Genomic DNA, 18,384 nt, shown 5'->3' with positions numbered 1-18,384 from the left:
GGCCCAAGCGGAATTTAAATTCTAGCAGTCTGATTTCAGAGCCTGTGCTCTCCATCATCACCACCCTGTTCCGAATGTAGAATGAGTTGGGGCTTCTGGGCTTGGTAGCTAGGTGTATTATCACACTCTATACTTAGGAGGAGAACATATTATGCAAAGCACATTGGGGTGGATAAGAGGATTACAGTGAGAAGAGCTAGGTTTTATTTTGGATATGTTAGGTTTTAGATGTCTGAAGGTTAATCAGAAGGCGGGGAGCATACTTCCAGGAAGCAACCCATTCTTGCAGCGAGTCCTCTTTAGCTATGACAAAATGATTGCTTAAATAACAGAGCACAAAGCAGAAAGTTTCTGTCCTCATATCAGCAATGCTCTCCTGGTTTCATTGATTATATTGGATAGATTCAGCTCCTCCATCTCTTGAGATGCAGTTCCTGGACTTATAAGTTATGGTAATTATAATTTAGGATACTAGTCTCCACCAGTGCTTGCAAACCTCGATCCTACACCGAGCTAAGGTGTCAGATCTAATTCATGCAGCTTTCAGCTTAACCTAAACTTTATGTCATAACTGCCCCCACCTGGACCAGTGACTTTCTGGTCACTGCAGGCCTCTTTCATTTCTGACCTCTAGCCTCTTTTTGATTCAAAGTGTGGTCTTCCATCCAGCAGCATCCTATCACCCCAGAACTTGGAAATGCAGAATGTCTGACCCCCTCCCAGACAGAAGCCGCTATTAACAAGATCCCCTCTGTGATTCCTGTGAACACTAATGGTAGAGAGGCACTGCTCTAGCCCAGTGAGTCTCAAACATGGAGGGCTCCTTAAAATGCAGATGCTGGGCTGCACCTGCAGAGCTTTTGATTCAATAGGTCTGGCTGGGGCCTGATTATTTGCATGTCTTTTTTTTTTTTTCCCCAGCATAACAGAATTCATTGTTTTTGCACCACATCCAGTGCTCCATGCAATCCGTGCCCTCTCTAATACCCACCACCTGGTTCCCCCAACCTCCCACCCCCTGCCCCTTCAAACCCCTCAGATTGTTTTTCAGAGTCTGTAGTCTCTCGTGGTTCACCATGTCTTTTGAGTCTCCAGGTAATGCTGGTGCTGCTGGGCCTGGAACCATCCTTTGAGCTCTGCTCTAGTTTATGTGCTACTCTAATCTTCCTGCCTGGCGCCAACATCTGTTCATTCTGATTTTTTCCCAGGGTTTGTTGAAAATCATAGCAACTATCAATCTCGTGCTGTGGTCACCTAATTTGTGAAACCTGCCCAGGTTTATTTGTAGCTGAGCTTTGCTTTCAGAATAGTAGTTTTTAACCCATCTGTCCATTAGTATTACCTGGGAGCTTTAAAATAATTGGGTTCTACTTTCATTAGTTTGGAGAGAAGCTCCGGCATTAATATTCTTAAGATTCCCCAGATGATTCTTACATAAAGCTGAGATTGAGAACCATTCAAATTCTTAGGGCTTCTTTCCCACTTGCCCCCAGAGACATGTTTTCCATGTTACTATTAGTTCAGGATTTCTGTATTTCTCTTGGATAAGTGGGAATTGATAAAATATTAAAAATATCTCTTGATTAATCTGTATATAGTCTCTAAGATTTCTCAGTAAACCCAAAACTACTCTTCTCTGCAACTTTTCACAATTGGATGTTTCATAATTGGATGTTTGTTATGACAAAATAGGCATACTCATTTTACCAAAATCCCTTTAAAAAATTACCTGACATCTACCCTGAAACAAATAATGTTATATGTTAATTTATTGAATTTAAATTTAAAAAATTAAAATTAAAATAAATTAATTAAAAATAAAAAATTACCTGGAATAAGGAATTTTTAAAAGAGAGACAAAGTGTTTTCTCCATTACCTAAGTATTTAGTACTGGATTATCAGCTGAAAATGGAAATTTTACCACTTATAAAGTGGTAAGAAATAGAAAACAAGTTAGGGGCAAAGAGACAGATTAAGAGTATTTAAATTGTCACTGAAAATTACAAGAGTACTGAGAATACAGTAAAAAAAAAAGAATATTTTTTTCTTTAGATTCATAGATTAATAGGAACTTCTCATTAGAAGAATTATTTTCCTAAAAATAGGGCGCCTGGGTGGCTCAGTCGTTAAGCATCTGCCTTCAGCTCAGGTCATGATCCCAGGGTCCTGGAATGGAGCTCTCTGCTCAGTGGGAAGCCTGCTTCTCCCTTTCCCAGTCCCCCCTGCTTGTGTTCCCTCTCTCACTGTGTCTTTATCAGATAAATAAATAAAATCTTCAAAAAAAAAAGAATTATTTCCCTAAAAATAAATCTACACTGAGACCTGTCAAAAGAATATTCCTTTTAGAAATAGTTTTATGACAATAGGATAAACTTGCATATAAAAAATTTAATTAAACATGAATAGAACATTCACTTGCAGCCTATAGTGAAATTTAATTGGCCAAATTCCTTGTTCCTTTAGTTTAATACTCTGTGTGACATTAGTTTGGCATAGAAATGAAGAGAATGAGGTTTATAGGCCAGTTGCCAGGTTTGTACTTAACTTTATTTCCTACTAGTTGTAACTTTGGACAAATTATATAACCTCTTTGTGCCTCAGTCTCTCCTTATGCCTCAGTTTCCTTGTCTTCTCATCATTATCCTGAGGATAATAATAGTATATATCCACAGGGTTGTTGTGTGAGTTAAGTGGATTAAAGTTAAATGGATGTGAAGAGTTTAAAATTCTCCAACATTCAGTAGGCACTCAAAAAAAAAAAAAAAACCCAGCTAATACAAATATAAGCTGTATTTTTGAAATATGCAGTCATATATTCCAGTCATTAAAAGTAAGATAGTAATGAGATATACAAGTCATGTTTACATATGGTAATCATTTCTAGAATCTTAGGTAAAGTAGAACTTACAGGTAAGTAAGGGGGGCGAGGTGGGAGCCGGAAGGATAGAGAAGAGGGAGAATTTTATGTGAGTGGAAACAGAGATTCATGCTTCACTTGCTGCTGCCCACACTCTTTCTCACTTATGTGGGCACAGGCTCCTTCAAGGTCCCACGAGGATTCTGGGAAGGTAACAGCCTCAACTCTAGCTCTCTGTGGGGAGAGTGTCACTACTGGGCTGAACATCCTTCTTCTCTGTAGCTGGAGAAGAACTCCTACTTATTGCTCATACCTGGAGAAACCTGACATTCTAGAGCAGAACTTCTCAACAGTGACTGCCTACTTGAGAGGTTTTGGAAAATATGCTGAGTCCTGCCTAGAGATTATGATTTAACTATTGGGGGAAAGTTGAGGTATCCAAACACCCTAGATGATTCTAATATACAGCTAGCAGTTTGAGAAACATTTCTAGAGGCCTCTTCATTTGTCACTCCCTTAGTCACCCTCTTAGAACAGCTTATTTGTGGCTGATACACGGCAAAAGAATCTTATCTCTCTCTGACTGATATTAACTGGGTCTCAAATAGCCTGACCTTTATAGGTGCTGAAGAACCCACATTCACTGAAATGAGAGGTCAAAGAGAAATCACAGGTCATTCATACGAAGGAGGGAGACAAAAACAAACAATCAGAACAGGTGACTCCTAATAAAGCAGATTATGGAAGAAACAGAAGAGAACTTAAGAAAACATTTATCTTAAGGACACAATTAATCAGGGATTTAAAAATAAATGAAGGGATTTAAAAATATTTCTAAAACAAAAAGAGATTTAAGATAATATTTCTGGGGACTCCTAGGTGGCACAGTCAGTTAAGCATCCATCACGTGGTTTCGGCTCAGGTTATGACCTCAGGGTTATGAGATTGAGTCTTACATCAGGCTCCATACTCAGCACAGTCTCCTTAGGATTCTCCCTTTGTCTCCTTCCGCCCCTCCCCTTCCTCTCTCTCTCTCTCTCAAATAAATTAATCTTAAATATATATATATGTTTCTAAAGTCAAAAATTGAGTAGGAAAATGAAAATAAAATACAGGTGAAAACTGGATTGATAATCTAGAAGGTCAAATAGAGGCACAATCTGGAGAAAATAAAAAAAAAGAAATGGAAATCAGATTGAAAAGAGATACATAATAGGGTTTTAGGGTATTTGACCTATAAATATATACTTAATACATAAATCAGGAAAGTAAGAAATATGGTAAGGAAATAAATACTAGGAAAAAATGCTCTTTTTTTGAAGACATACTTGAATTTTCAGATCAAAAAGGTTACCAAGTGCTAGACTTAGAGTATAATTATTTGATTATGTATTTAATTCCAAAGGCAGAAAGAATTGGTTAATAACAAAGGAAAGGAAAGCAAATGAGTTTCATACATCTCATCTAAAACTCTGAGGCTAGAAAATAATAAACTGGTCACCCTCTCTAAAACAAGGCACTATCCTTGTTTTAGAGAGGGTGATCAGATGATTTTTTACCCACAGCTGAGTAAAAAGTAACAAATAAATAGTCTGCATTCTACAAAGACACACCAATATTTGGGGCCAGACATTCCCCTCTTCTCCCAAGTAGCAGAAAACTGTAGTGGGGAGGGGGGCATACCAGAATTATGTCATTAACCTCACAGAGTCTGCAGTGGCTTTTCCTTCTCTTTTCAGTGTTGAAGGGAGCAGGGAGGCTTGGGGTTTCCTAAGGAATTACTTATAAAGACTGAGTTTTTCAAAAAGTAGAGTTTGCTGTCTCATTCTTCAGCTGCACACCTGTTAGCACACTTGCTGATTTGCCCTATGTCTAGCTATATAAAAACAAATTTGGAAGATGGAATGGGAGGAGAAATCAGAGCACACTGCATCCCATTGTTTGGCATGGCAAGGATGCTTGAGTTTCTGAAGGGGGAAAATGGACACTGAGGTTCTAACTAGGCTTGGGTCATTTTGCTGGTATCACATGCAGATTGCTGACTGCCAAGCTAGTGATCCTTAGCAAAAGAGTCTATGACATATACTGGAGGTAGAAGAGTTGAGGATGAATCTGAAGAGGTGTGGCTGAAGGAGGCTTTCCTTGGTTAGGGAACTGGTCTGTCTGAGAAACTATCACCCATGTCTCCTTAAAGAGTTAGGGTTTTTTTTTTTTTTTTTTTTTTTTTTTTTTTTGTCTTCTTCTTCTTCCAACTGTAAGGATTGCAATTTTTTGAGGGCAAGCACTATGTCAAATATAGAAATTCTGTGGTTCCTCTTCCTTTGGGACAAACACCATCTCCCACACCACCACCAAACCCCTAACACAGTGTTACTATATAAGCACACAGGAAAAGCTTTTTTTTTTTTCAATTGAAATATATTTGAGCTATAACATTGTATTTGTTTTATATATACAACATAATTATTTGATATATGTATATATTGTGAAATGATCACCACAATAAGTCTAGTTAATATCCATCACCATATCACATAGTTACAAACCCTAAAACCCTATTATGTATCCAAAAACACCTCTACATATTCTGGAAATGTATTTGAAAAATGACTTAGTAAGATAAGGCTAAAAAAATGATCTCCTTAACAAGACTGTATAGCCAACATCATCCTTAGGGTGTAACACTTGACACATTCCCATTTAAATTGGAAGCAGAATGGTGCCCAGTCTCACTATACTGCACTATTCTAGAAGTGCTTGCCAGTGATGTTAAATAAGAACATAAGACAAAAATGTAAGTATTTTTAAAAGAACAGATAAATCATTTTATGAAGATTAAATGATTATTTACAGAAAAATCCAAAGAAAATAAAATAAAATCTCTTTGGAAATATAAGATTATAAGAATGTTTAATAAAAATTTACCAGAACAGTTTGTGCACTCAACGTGTTATTACACATGTACTTACTATGTGTCAGTTACTGTTCTAGGTGATGGGTATACAACAGTGAGCAAAATAAACTCGCTCTCAATTTACATTTTAGGATAAGGTGAGGAGACAGATATTAAACTAAATAACAAGTGAATGTATAATATAAATCCACTAGTGATAAATGCTATGAAGAAAAATATAGTAAATTAAAGGAATTAAGATTGATAGGGATTACTATTTTAGATAGAGAAAGGGACAAAAAAGACCTTTCTGAAGTCATGGAAATTTGAGTAGAGTCTTAACAAAATTCTCTTTTACAACTTAAGGAAGTAACCTTTGGCAGTAGCCAGGGGAAGAATAGTGCAGGCAGAGGGATGAGCAAATACCAAGGTCCTTAAGTGGGAGCTTAAGTTCCTTTCTCATTAGACCAAAAATCTGGAAATTTCATTCTGCTTCAGCGTGAAGGCTGGGGGTTGTGTATGCACAGAGAGAGCCCTAAAGGGGCATTAAATGGAAGTTCCTCTACTTAGAAACATGAGCAATGGGGAAACAGTTTCTGTCTTGGAGTGAGAATTTTGAAACTTATTTGAGTTAGTAGGAAACAATGGGAGAGAACTATCATTACATTCATATTTTATGGATGCCACCATAGTTGTGCTGGGAATAGACTGTAGGGGATGAGTGATAGCAGAGAGAGCCAACAGAAGGCAAGAGACACATGGAAGTAGCTTGGATGGGAGGTGAAGGTGTCTTGGACTAGGGTAGAAGTAATGAGGAAAGTAGTAGTTGAATTTGGGATGTGTTTCAAAGAAAGATCCAGTGAGATTTCTCAGCAGTTGGGAATGGGAAGTGAGAGAAAGAGAAATCAAATATATTGTCAAGTTTTAGCCCAAGCTTCTGGTTGAATGGAGCTGGGGAAACCTCAAAGAGGAACAGATTGGGAAGGAAGCAAAAGCAAGGATTTGGTTTTCAATGTGTTAAGTTTGAGTTGCCTATAATATACCTAATGGCAGAAGTCATGTAGCAGTTGGATATATAAATCTGAAGCTCAGGGAAGAGTTTGAGGAATTATAAATTATAAATTATAATTATAAACCTGGGAGACATCAGTCTATAGGTAATATGTAAAGATGTGAGATTAGATATCAACTGAAGATGAGTTTCTGAGGTTGAATGACTGAGTCACAGCATTTAGTGGTCTGAAATATGAATTATGTAATATTTTATTATCATATATTACTTTTTAACTTTATTACATACCATCAATAGCCAGTTAAAGGATTTAGTGGAGAAAATGTCCTTTACAATAAATAAGTGCTGTCATCCTATTTGGTCTACTATTCTGGTGTCTGATCTGACCATAACTCTGTGTCTCATGACTTTAACTCAGGTCTGACAATGCCTCCAATATCTCATTTAATGAATTTCTAGCATATTTTTAAAAGGTTAATCAGCTTATGAAATATAGTTTTCTACAGTTCCCCCAATCCTATGACAACAACAGTTTCCTATCTGTCGGTACTTCAAGTGATTATCACCAATATTTTTATCTCCCAAGTTAGTCCCATCCTTTTACATTTTGTATTGTAGTATTATTAATACAATGACATCTAATCTATATTACTGGGACTTAACCACATTTCTCCAAATTTATTTTTTTAGATTAGTTTCATAGATTTTTCTGATTATTTTAATTTAGATTAATTTTATTTTTTCTAGGTATGTCTTCTTCAAAAATGAACCTGATCCTAGAAAGAGTGATTTCGAAAAGTTAAATTTAAGATCACACTTTATACCAACAAATATAAAAAACCAAGAAAGCAAGTCAATAGGTAATGCTCTGTGTAACATATTTACTTCTCCTTTAGTTTATTAATGAGTGCTTTGATTATATACTTTGTTATTTATTAATGTGTGTCTTAAAAGTTCTTGATAATTTGATGTCTCTGTTGAAAGAAATTGGTTCAAAGTATAGGGCTCATAACCATAGCATGAGAGATTTCAGTGAGCCAAAAAGGAGGATTTCCTAAGAGGAAGCGATGTTTAATACCAGAATGGGCAATTTATACAAGTCACAAATTAAGAATATATTTTAATGTTTATTTTTCTAGAAAGAAAATATCTAAGTTTCCTTTCGGGTCAACCCTTAGAGTTTTCTTGTTACTGTTAAAAAAAGAAATCAAGTATGGACATCTTGCTTAATAAAAACTTATTTTATAGAAACTATAAAGTAAAGGATCTTTCTTTGAAATTTAAGGAATCTGTAAGCTAGGAACTAATGCTGCAGGTCTTCAGAGAATTTGAGTTTTGTGTTGCCTTTGTTTTTCTTTCTCTGGGATTATCAAAGAACCATTCAATTCAAGGATTCAAAGAATCATTCTCATTGACCCCTTGGACTGAGGGTCCTTGACTCCACATTGCCTTATACTGCCTTATTTCTCTGAAACACTTAATCATCTAAATTCTCAAAGGATTTGTTTGCATACACTGTCTCTACTTCCTCAGCTTTTCTTCAAACTTCAGACAACTTCAGTCTGGTTTTTGCTTCCACCATTCTACTGAAGCTACTCTGATCAAGAGTACCAAAGATCTCCATTGCTAAGTACAAATAATATTTCTCTGCTTTCATTTTCTTCCACTTTTCAACACAAATATAGTTGGTTGATCACTCCCTCTTCCTTAAAACTCTCCTCTTTGGGATTTTGGAACCCATATATCCTGTTTTTCTGCTCTATCACTCTTCAGTCTCTCCTCTTAATTTATCTTCTCTATCATTAAAATAGTGTACAACTGACCCATGAATAGTGCTCATGGGGGTTAGAGGCACTGACTCCATTGCACAGTCAAAAATCTGCATATAACTTTTGATTCCCCCCAAACTTTACTAATAGCTACTGTTGACCAGAAGCCTTTCTAATAACATAAACACATATTTTGTGTATGTATTATTAAATGCTATATTCTTATAATAAAATATGCTAAAGAAAAATGTTATTAAGAAAATCATAAGGAAGAGAAAATGCATTTATATACTGTACTGTATCAAAAAAATCCATGGATAAATGGACTCGTAGTTCAAACCTAGGTCGTTCAAGGATCAACTGTATATCACAGTTTATTCTACTGTTGAAATTTTGGGTTTTTGGTTTGTCAGCCATTATAATGCTGAATGAACATGCTTGTTTATGCATCCTGCTGTATATGTGTTAAAACTTCTTGAGAGTGTATATCCAGGATTTATATTGCCAAGTATACTTATCCTCAACTACAATAAATACTGGCAAACTTTCCAAAGTAGTTGTACCAATCTGTACTCCCATCAGATTTGTGAGAGTTCTTTTTGTTCTGCTTTCTTGCTAACATTCAGAATTATCCTATTTTTATTTTGGTGCACATAATAGTATATGATTATGTTTTAATTTGCATTTCCATGATTACCACTAAGTTTGAGAACTTCTTCATAACACTAGGAATCAATTAAATTTACACTTTTAGAAATCGTTTGAGCTTTAGCTCATTTTATTTCCAAAATTTTATTTATTTATTTATTTGAGAGAAAGAGAGTCTGTGTGCATAAGAAGGGGGAGGGGCAGAGGGAGAGAAAGAAGTAGACTCCCTGCTGAGCACGGAGCCTAAAGCCGGGCTTGATGTGGGGCTTGATCCCAGGATCCTGAGCTCATGACCAGAGCTAGAATCAGACACTTAAGCAACTGAGCCACCTGTGCCCCTTAGTTCATTTTAAAAGTAGGTTTTTGTCCTTTTCTCATTGATTTATTTATATATTCTAGTCACTAGGTTTTGGTTGGTTTTATGTATCATGAATATCTTCTCTTTTCTCTCTTTCTCTTTTTCATTCTACAGTGTAGTAGTTTCATTCTACATTTTTTGATGAAATTCTTTGACTTTAATAAAGTCAAATATACCAGATCTTTCCCCCATTTGATAAGTATTTTTTGTTCCATACTTAAGAAATGTTTCTCTACTCTGTGGTCATGAAGACCTTCTCCTAGTTATCTTAGAAAAGACTTTAGTTTTTCTGTTTATGTTTAGGCCTAAACTCTACCCAGAATTAAATTTTGAGTGAGGTAAGGGTCAAATTTAATTTTTTTATGTGGATATGGGTATCTCAGCATGTAATTTAAAAGGCTATTCTTTCCCTAGTGCTCTGGGCTCTTTGCTCAGGGACTCTTATTCTGTTTCATTATTTGTCTATTTACCATTAATGTCATACCACATTAATATATGTAGCTTAAAATAACCATTGAATCTTGTAGAGCAAGTCTTCCAATTTTGTTCTCCAAGAATATCATGGATATTTTCTATTTTCCATTATGATTTTTTTTCTTACCCATTAGTTATTTAGAAGTATATGTCTCCACTCAAAGTACTTGAGATTTATCTTTTTTTTATTAAGATTTTTTTTTATTTGTCAGAGAGAGTGAGCACAAGCAGGGGGAGCAGCAGGCAAAGGGAGAAAGAGGCTCCCTGCTGAGCAGGGGGCCCATTGGGAGACTCCATCCCAGGATTTTGGGATCATGACCTAAGCCAAAAGCAGGTGCTTAACCGACTGAGCCATCTAGGCGTCCCTATTTGAGGCCTTTCTTTCTTTCTTTCTTTCTTTCTTTCTTTCTTTCTTTCTTTCTTTCTTCCTTCCTTCCTTCCTTCCTTCCTTCCTTCCTTTCTTTCTTTTCTTTCCTTTTTTTTTTTAAGATTTTATTATTTGATAGAGAGAGGCACAGCAAGAGAGGGGAACACAAGCAGGGGGAGTGGGAGAGGGGGAAGCAGGCTTCCCACTGAGCAGGGAGCCCAATGCAGGGCTTGATCCCAGGACCCTGGGATCTTGACCTGAGCCCAAGGCAGACAGCCAACGACTGAGCCACCCACGTGCCCCTATTGTAGGTTTTTCTAATTATCCTTTTGACTATAGCTTTTTAGCACAATTACATGGTTGTTTGAGGATACAGTCCATATGATTTCAGTCCTATGTAATTAGTTAATGTGTGTTTATCATTCACTATATTGTTAATTGTAAATGCTCTGTATGTGCTTGAAAATAATGTATATCCTACAGTAGTTGAGTACAGTGTTCTAAATATGTCTTTTAAGTCAAATTGGTAGCCTGTATTTTTCAACTCTTTTATATGCTTATTGATTTTTCTGTTTGCTCTTCTGATAATTTGTGAGAAATTTCAGACTTGCATTTTTCCTTGTAGTGTCAAATTTTGCTTTATAGATTTTTAATATCCTTTAGGCGATGTTATCAATTACATAAAATTTAAAATTATTATGTATCTAGTGAATTGAACCCTTCTTAATTATAAAGTAATTGTCCTATTATCTAATATTACTGTAGCTACCCCAGCTTTCTTTTGGCTACCATTACATGGTATATCTTTTCCCATCATTTTAATACCCTTTTATAACATTGTAATCTAGATTTATCTCTTGTAAATATCATACTATTAAATTTAATAATCTACTGTGGTAATCTTTGTCTTTGAAATGGAGCTCTTAGTCCATTTGTACTTAATGTCATTGCTGATATCTTTGGATTTAATTTGCCATCTTATTTTGTTCTTTATTTGCTCTTTTATTTCTATACTTCCCCCCCGTCTTCTCATGTTTTTCTCTAGGATTGAATTTTTTAAGTTTCACTTTTCCATTTATTAATTTGGAAGTTATATACTCTGTTTCTATTCTTTTTTAATTTTTTTATTCTATTATCTTTTTATTATGTCCAGTTAGCCAACATATAGTAAATAGTTACCCAATCTAGTCTTTTAAAATCTAGTATTACCCTCATTCTGGACAAAAAAAAAAAAGGATCTTAGAACACTTCAGTTATTTTACTGACATCTGACTTTTTATGTTATTGTTAAAATCCAGAGTTTTATCTAAATATTATGTAAATCAGACATGGATGAGACTCAAGGTATGATTCCTCTTGATGCAAAATTCCTCTCTACCTGTAAACCTTTGGAACCAACAATATGTGTACTTGCAAAATGCAAAGCTCAGACAAGCACAGAGTAGGCATTCTCATTCCAAAAGGGAGAAATAGAAAAGAAAGAAGGGGTGATGGGTCCTAAGCGAGTCCAACACCAGTGATTGGCACATAATAAGTGATCAATAAATAATTGTTGATTGAATGAATGCCAGATACTATTAAGTTTGTTACATCTATTATCTCCTTTAATCCTCACAGCACTCCTTTAAGGTAAGTGCCATTATTTCCCCTTAACAAATGAGAAAACTAAGGCTCACCAAAGTTAAATAACTCAACCCAAGGCTATAGGACTTATAGACAAAAATGTAGGGTATGGTCCCAGGCTATCTAAATCCAATGTCTGTACCTGTCTGTATGCAACCCATCTGTATGCTTGACTAAATCCATTAGAGGATAATCCAGATTAATACACAATTAGAGTTTGGGGGGGGATTCAGTTTGAGGGGAATACTTCTCTCTTCAAAGGAATAATGAGTGAAAAGATTCCTTTAATTATTGTGATTCCATTTTATTTAGAAATCCATTTTTTCCCCTGAAGATAGCACTTTGTCGTGTGTTCTGAGGTCATAGTTCTGACCTCCCGTAGTTTCTGATAAATAATCAGAAGTAAATAATCAAAAGTTGTATTCTGAGGGGAGATGGAGAGGAGAAGGGAGTTGAGGGAAATTGGAAGGGGAGGTGAACCATGAGAGACTATGGACTCTGAAAAACAATCTGAGGGTTTTGAAGGGGAGGGGGGTGGGGGGTTGGGGGAACCAGGTGGTGGGTATTAGAGAGGGCACGGATTGCATGGAGCACTGGGTGTGGTGCAAAAACAATGAATACTGTTATGCTGAAAAGAAATTAAAAAAAAAAGTTGTATTCTGTTAATAGAAACTCACTTTTAAAGCAAAATAGAATATATTTAGCTCTGAAAATATAAATGTAAAGCAACACAAGCACCTAAGTTTATCAAATTACATTACTAAAAAGTTTACTAGAAGTAGAGAAAATAGTTTATTGATAGTTAGAAGTAGTCAAATAGTATGGAAATATCATTTGTATTTATATTTGTTTCTTTAGAGCCTGTGAAAGAAAATCTGAAATCAAGATCATTTAGATCTTTTCTTTATCTTAAGGATACAGCTGAGGTAGGTTTAATTTGTCCACTTAACAGTTACTTGGTAGAAATTCAGATTAGCGCTGACAATTTTATGTATACTTCTGTAAGTCCCAAATTCAAATGTATTTTAGGATTAAAAATATAAAGTTTTAAAGCGATTTCATCTTTGATATTACTATGACTTTATGTACAGAGATAATACAGAAAATCATATATTATTTGCTTGACAGTCCATACAGCAGAAATTTTTTACCAAGTATGATAAGGAATAAGAGTTATCATAAAGTCAGTTAAAACAGGACATCATAAAAAAAACTCTACAAGCATAATTAAATATTTAATTTTAATTTAAAATATGAAAATGCAAATCCATTTGTAATCTTTTCATGTATAGCCAAGATCATTTTTTTTTGGAGCATGCTATGGTTATTTAAATTATATAATTACAGTAACAATTAACCATAAACAGGTTTGGGACCAATAATACTGACGTATTTTTGGAGTATAATTGAAGTATAATTGAAGTATTGAAGAGTAATACACAATGTAATTTGACAACAGTATTGACTCTTGATAACCATTTGAGCAGAAAAGTAGTTGACTAGCCTTGAGCATTGCGCATGCCTTGGATATTATTCATTAAGTTTTATCCAGGATACTAGAAAGAGAAGTTAACTAGAGAATCAGCAAGCAAAGTCATTTAAAAGAGTTTCCTAGGTATTAATTAATTTATTTTTAACCCTGATTATTGCTAACATGGAGAATGAAACATGAAGAAATACATACTTTGGACCATAATTAATGACATTATAATTTTTGTTGCATATTGCCACCTTTTATAATTTTTAAGAAGATTGACGGCATCCATTGTCTGGACTATTTTATCCTCAACTACATGTTTTATTTAGGTTCACATTTAAAAAAAAAATCTTTCAAGAAATATATATTGTAACATCAGGGACGCCTGGGTGGCTCAGTTGGTTGGGCGGCTGCCTTCGGCTCAGGTCATGATCCTGGCGTCCTGGGATTGAGTCCCACATCAGGCTCCTTGCTCAGCAGGGAGACTGCTTCTCCCTCTTCCTCTGCCTGCCTCTCTGTCTGACTGTGCTCGCTTGCTCTCTCTCCCTCTGTCCCTGACAAATAAATAAAATCTTAAAAAAAAAAAAATATATATATAGTAACATCATAAGTTTACTCATAATAATAAATTTATTACCATCTTTTAGAAAAATGTAACATTTTAATTTTTAAAAATTAAATTGAAATTTTCATATGAATATTAAAAATTAAATAATACAGAAAAGCTAATAAGAACACAAAGCACTTCCATCCTGTACTTTTTGTTCTAATTTTCCCTTTTTAAAGGTAACCATGTTTAACTTTTAGGGGGTTTTTAATTTCTCTTATGATTAACTCCATAATTTTAAAGAATGAGCTTCTACTACTATTTTTTTATTTATCTACTTTAAATATTACCTACTGAATAATCAGTAAAACATATTTGAATTAGCTTATTTACACTGCTCTACACTTCACTTCTCCCCATTTTTTCTTCTTTCTTTTTCTCTTTTTTTTCTCTTCTTTTTTCTTCTTTCTTTCCATTTTCTAGATACTTTTTTGCTTTCTCTGTTAACTTTTGCACCTATAAAATATCTAAATATTTTTTCTTTTGTTTCAACTTTAGTCATTAATTCCTATTCCCCTTTATATAAGATGAAGATTTTAGCAGTCCCATTCTTTTCTCCCACTCTCCTCCACACCTTCTTCCCCAAGTAAAGTATATCTTTACTTTTACATTATTGAGGTCAATGATTGTATCAACTTGCAATTCTGATGGAGCCCTCATGTTTTGTCTATAGGTTAATTTTAAAACTCAAAACTATAAATAATATCTATGTTACTGTGACATTGTAAATAATCATTCATTGTAGAACAAAGTAATGTGCTAGGATTACTGTTCTTCTCAATGGGTAAAATGTAAAAACAAAGGCTCCCTTTGTTTATTCTCCATCAGTTACTCAAAAAGCAATGCTATATGTTAGTCTGCCTCACACTGAGAATTTGACTGTCCTGTACACTTTTGTATTTTTTCCTGAATATTCTAGTTGGCTTTCTTTTTTTTCTTGTGGAGAATGATAATAATAGCAAACATCCATATAGTACTTACAGTACTTCTATAGTATATAAATGCATATATATGTGTATATATATATGTATGTGTGTATATGTATGTGTGTGTGTATAATTTACATCTCCAACAACTCAATGAAATAAGTACTATTTTTATTCCTATTTTATAGATGAGAAAGAAAGAGGCACAAAGAAGATAAGTAATTTGGCTGAGATCAAATTATAAAGAACAGAGCTAGGAAGAACCTAACAGTCTGATACATGCTCTTTACCTCTAAGATATGCAGCCTCTGAAAAAGAAACATGTAACTTTCTCATTATATGTGGATACAGTCAAGCTTCCTTATTTGTTCTCTCTATTGAGTAGAATCCATTGTTCGTTGGAGCTCAGTGACTTTTTGTTCTAAATTTGATCCATTATTCTTAAGCCTCCTCTGGAGTTGTCACTGGGTCATTCCATTCCTGGTTTAGTTGCCAGATTCTAGTACTCCATGTCTTATTCCTTCTTGGATTTCATCTTTATTTTCCTAGAATATTTCTTCAAGAAACTTCCCTAGAAATGTCATTTACTTATTTTTCCCATGTATATGAATGATAGTTTAGCTGAGTCGAATTATGTTTAAAATCATTTTTTTCCCTAAACTTTGATGACATTGCTCCACTGTCCTATGTCATTCAATGGTGCTAATGAAAAGGTTTCAGTCTTTTGTAAGTCATCTTACTTTTTTTTCTGTAATCTTCTAGAATCTTCTCTTTATTAATGTTGTTTTGGAATGTTCTAAGGATATGTCTGAGTGTGGTAATTTTACTTCAATTCATTCTGTTCAGTGTTCTATAAACTCCACCGTAAATTCAAATGTCTTTCTTTAGGTCTCAAAAATGTCTTTCTGTCATTTCTTTCCCAGTTTCCTTTCCACTATTTTCTCTGTTCTCTAATGGTCAGATAATAGATTTCTTTGACTGATCCTCTATATTGCTATTCTCTATTTTTTTTTTCTTGTCTCTGAAAATTTGCCCTTTATTCTGATCTTTTTACTTCATTTTGGTTCGGTAATGACATTTTAAATTTCTTTCTTGTTCTTAGTTGTTGTTTTTTTCTTTTCATAGTCTCCCATTATATTTGTTCTCAATGTTTTCTGAGGATATTAGAGTTCATTTTCTTAAGTTATTTTCTATTTCTTGAATTATCATCTTTTTTCTGTTGTTCGTGTTCCTTTTGTTTATCATGATGGGTATTTCTGAAATTACTGATTTTTATTATATATGATAAATCTTCATTTATTCATATTTAAGACTGAATATATGGGTTAATCTTCTTATGAAACTGCTATTAATTCTATAAATAAGTATTTCTTTAGAATTGAGAACCAACTCTTCTGTGTATACACCAGAATTCTCAACCAGCTAGCTTTACTTTAGCATAGAAGGGCAGAGAGCAGGTAGTTTGACTGGTAGTCTGTACTTCAAATGCTAAAATGTAGAGAGTTTCATCCTGGGAACCAAACTCATATTAGCAGTAAGTTCAGTAGCAGAAGAGCACTTATTTTATCCTGGAATTAATTAAATACAATTTCCTGTAACTTTGTATGTGGACTAGGGTAAGTGGGAAATGGGGGAAGTGACAACTGGTTCAGAAATTCCACAGAATTTCCGTTAACCTGCCTCTTTACAACTTTTATTTTCATTCTCACCCTAAATATCTGCCAATTCTAAGCCTGGAGTTTCATCGGAAAACAATTTTAATACCAAAAGATTCAAATGCAATTGATAAATTCAATAACCATCATTGATAAGACTACAGAAAATACTTGCTTAATATGATAAAGAATATCAACATAATTTTAAAAATTATACCTATATAAAACCAATAACCAATTTCATAATTAATGATAATACATTAGTCTATGGCATGGCAAGAGTGACACTTGTCACCATTATTATTTACAAATAATATTGTATTGTTTCAATGCAAGTATTGAGCAATGCAACTGGAAAAGATAATGGAAGTAGTAAAAGCTCTGGAGAATTCTGAGGCAGTATTGCTGAGTAAGTCCCTATTATACGATCCTGTCTCAGACAATGACTATAAAACTCTAGACAAGATACTCATAAGACAAACACACACACATATGCCTGCACGCACAAGTCACCTGAAGACCCTAAAGAGTAAACAAAAGAAGGTGACAAAGAAAAAACATAGAAACTTGTAATAACTGACTTGCCTGGAGCACAGTTGCTATTTTTATGGCTTTTAGCTTGAAGGGTGGATGAAATTAGCACTCCATGGGGCATCTAAAACTCCAATGGAAAACTTATGTAATTTTCTGGCCAGAAGAACTAGAGAGCAATGTTCAGGACAACTGAAGCTTTTACTCAGCCATCAGAAAGGATGAATACCCAACTTTTGCATCAATGTGGATGGGACTGGAGGAGATTATGCTGAGTGAAATAAGTCAAGCAGAGAAAGTCAATTACCATATGGTTTCACTTACTTGTGGAACATAAGAAATGACATGGAGGACATTAGGAGAAGCAAAGGAAAAGTGAATTGGGGGAAACTGTATGGGGAGATGAACCATGAGAAACCGTGGACTCCTAGAAGCAAACTGAAGGTTTTAGAGCGAAGGGTCGTGGGGGGATGGGTGAGTCTGGTGATGGGTATTAAGGAGGGCTCATATTGCATGGAGCACTGGGTATTGTACATAACAATGAAACTTGGACCACTGCATCAAAAACTAATGTGTATTTTATGGTGACTTACACAATATAAAAAATAAAAATAAAAAAATAAGAAAGGAAAGGTTAAAAAAAAAGTGAAGGGGGACTAATAGAAGAAAGCCAAAGATGGTAGGTAGCCCCTATCCAAGTCTCTCACTGACCCCTGAACCATGCATGTTTAGGGAGATTGCAGGCAACCCAGCCAAGGATATAACAACTGAACTGAAATTTGAGCTGCTGCTCCAAAGACAGAGGGCATTTTGAACCTGACCAAGTTAATTGTTAAAATAAAAACATCAATAATCTTTGTAGGGATAGAGTAGATCACCAAAGTCTCCCTCTATATTAGACATCTAATAGTATCTGAGACACTAACCTAGGAAAGGCTAGATCACTTTTTCCTGTTTTCCCCTTTTACTCAGAAGTATTCTGCTGCATCGACTCTTTGTATGAGTAAAGTTTCTGTTTAAACTAAGAAGCCTTTTTTGGCTCAGTATTTGAACTTCACACTTTCCTTGTATTTGGAGAAATAAATTTTATATATGAATATAATGGAGACAAAGAAAATAAAAGTTAGCAAAAAGTGTGAACATAGTCCAATTTTTTAATTTCTGTGGATTTGTTTCCTCCTCTATC

At 34.7% G+C, this 18,384-nt stretch overlaps 1 protein-coding gene across 1 annotated transcript in view; it reads left to right on the top strand.

The window, feature by feature from the left end:
- Positions 1-18,384, top strand: part of CUNH1orf141 (chromosome unknown C1orf141 homolog) — a 46,600-nt gene that overhangs the window by 11,770 nt on the left and 16,446 nt on the right. Inside the window, exons 5-6 of the mRNA XM_032870061.1 lie at positions 7,511-7,623; positions 12,861-12,928. Of these exons, the coding sequence (XP_032725952.1) occupies positions 7,511-7,623; positions 12,861-12,928 (181 nt within the window). The remainder of the gene's footprint in view (positions 1-7,510; positions 7,624-12,860; positions 12,929-18,384) is intronic.

The sequence above is a fragment of the Lontra canadensis genome, unplaced genomic scaffold, assembly GCF_010015895.1.
Source record: "Lontra canadensis isolate GAN:19392208 unplaced genomic scaffold, GSC_riverotter_1.0 scaffold40, whole genome shotgun sequence".
Lineage (NCBI taxonomy): Eukaryota > Metazoa > Chordata > Mammalia > Carnivora > Mustelidae > Lontra > Lontra canadensis.
The sequence above is the reverse complement of the archived record's forward strand: the minus strand, read 5'-3'. Positions and strand labels throughout refer to the sequence as shown.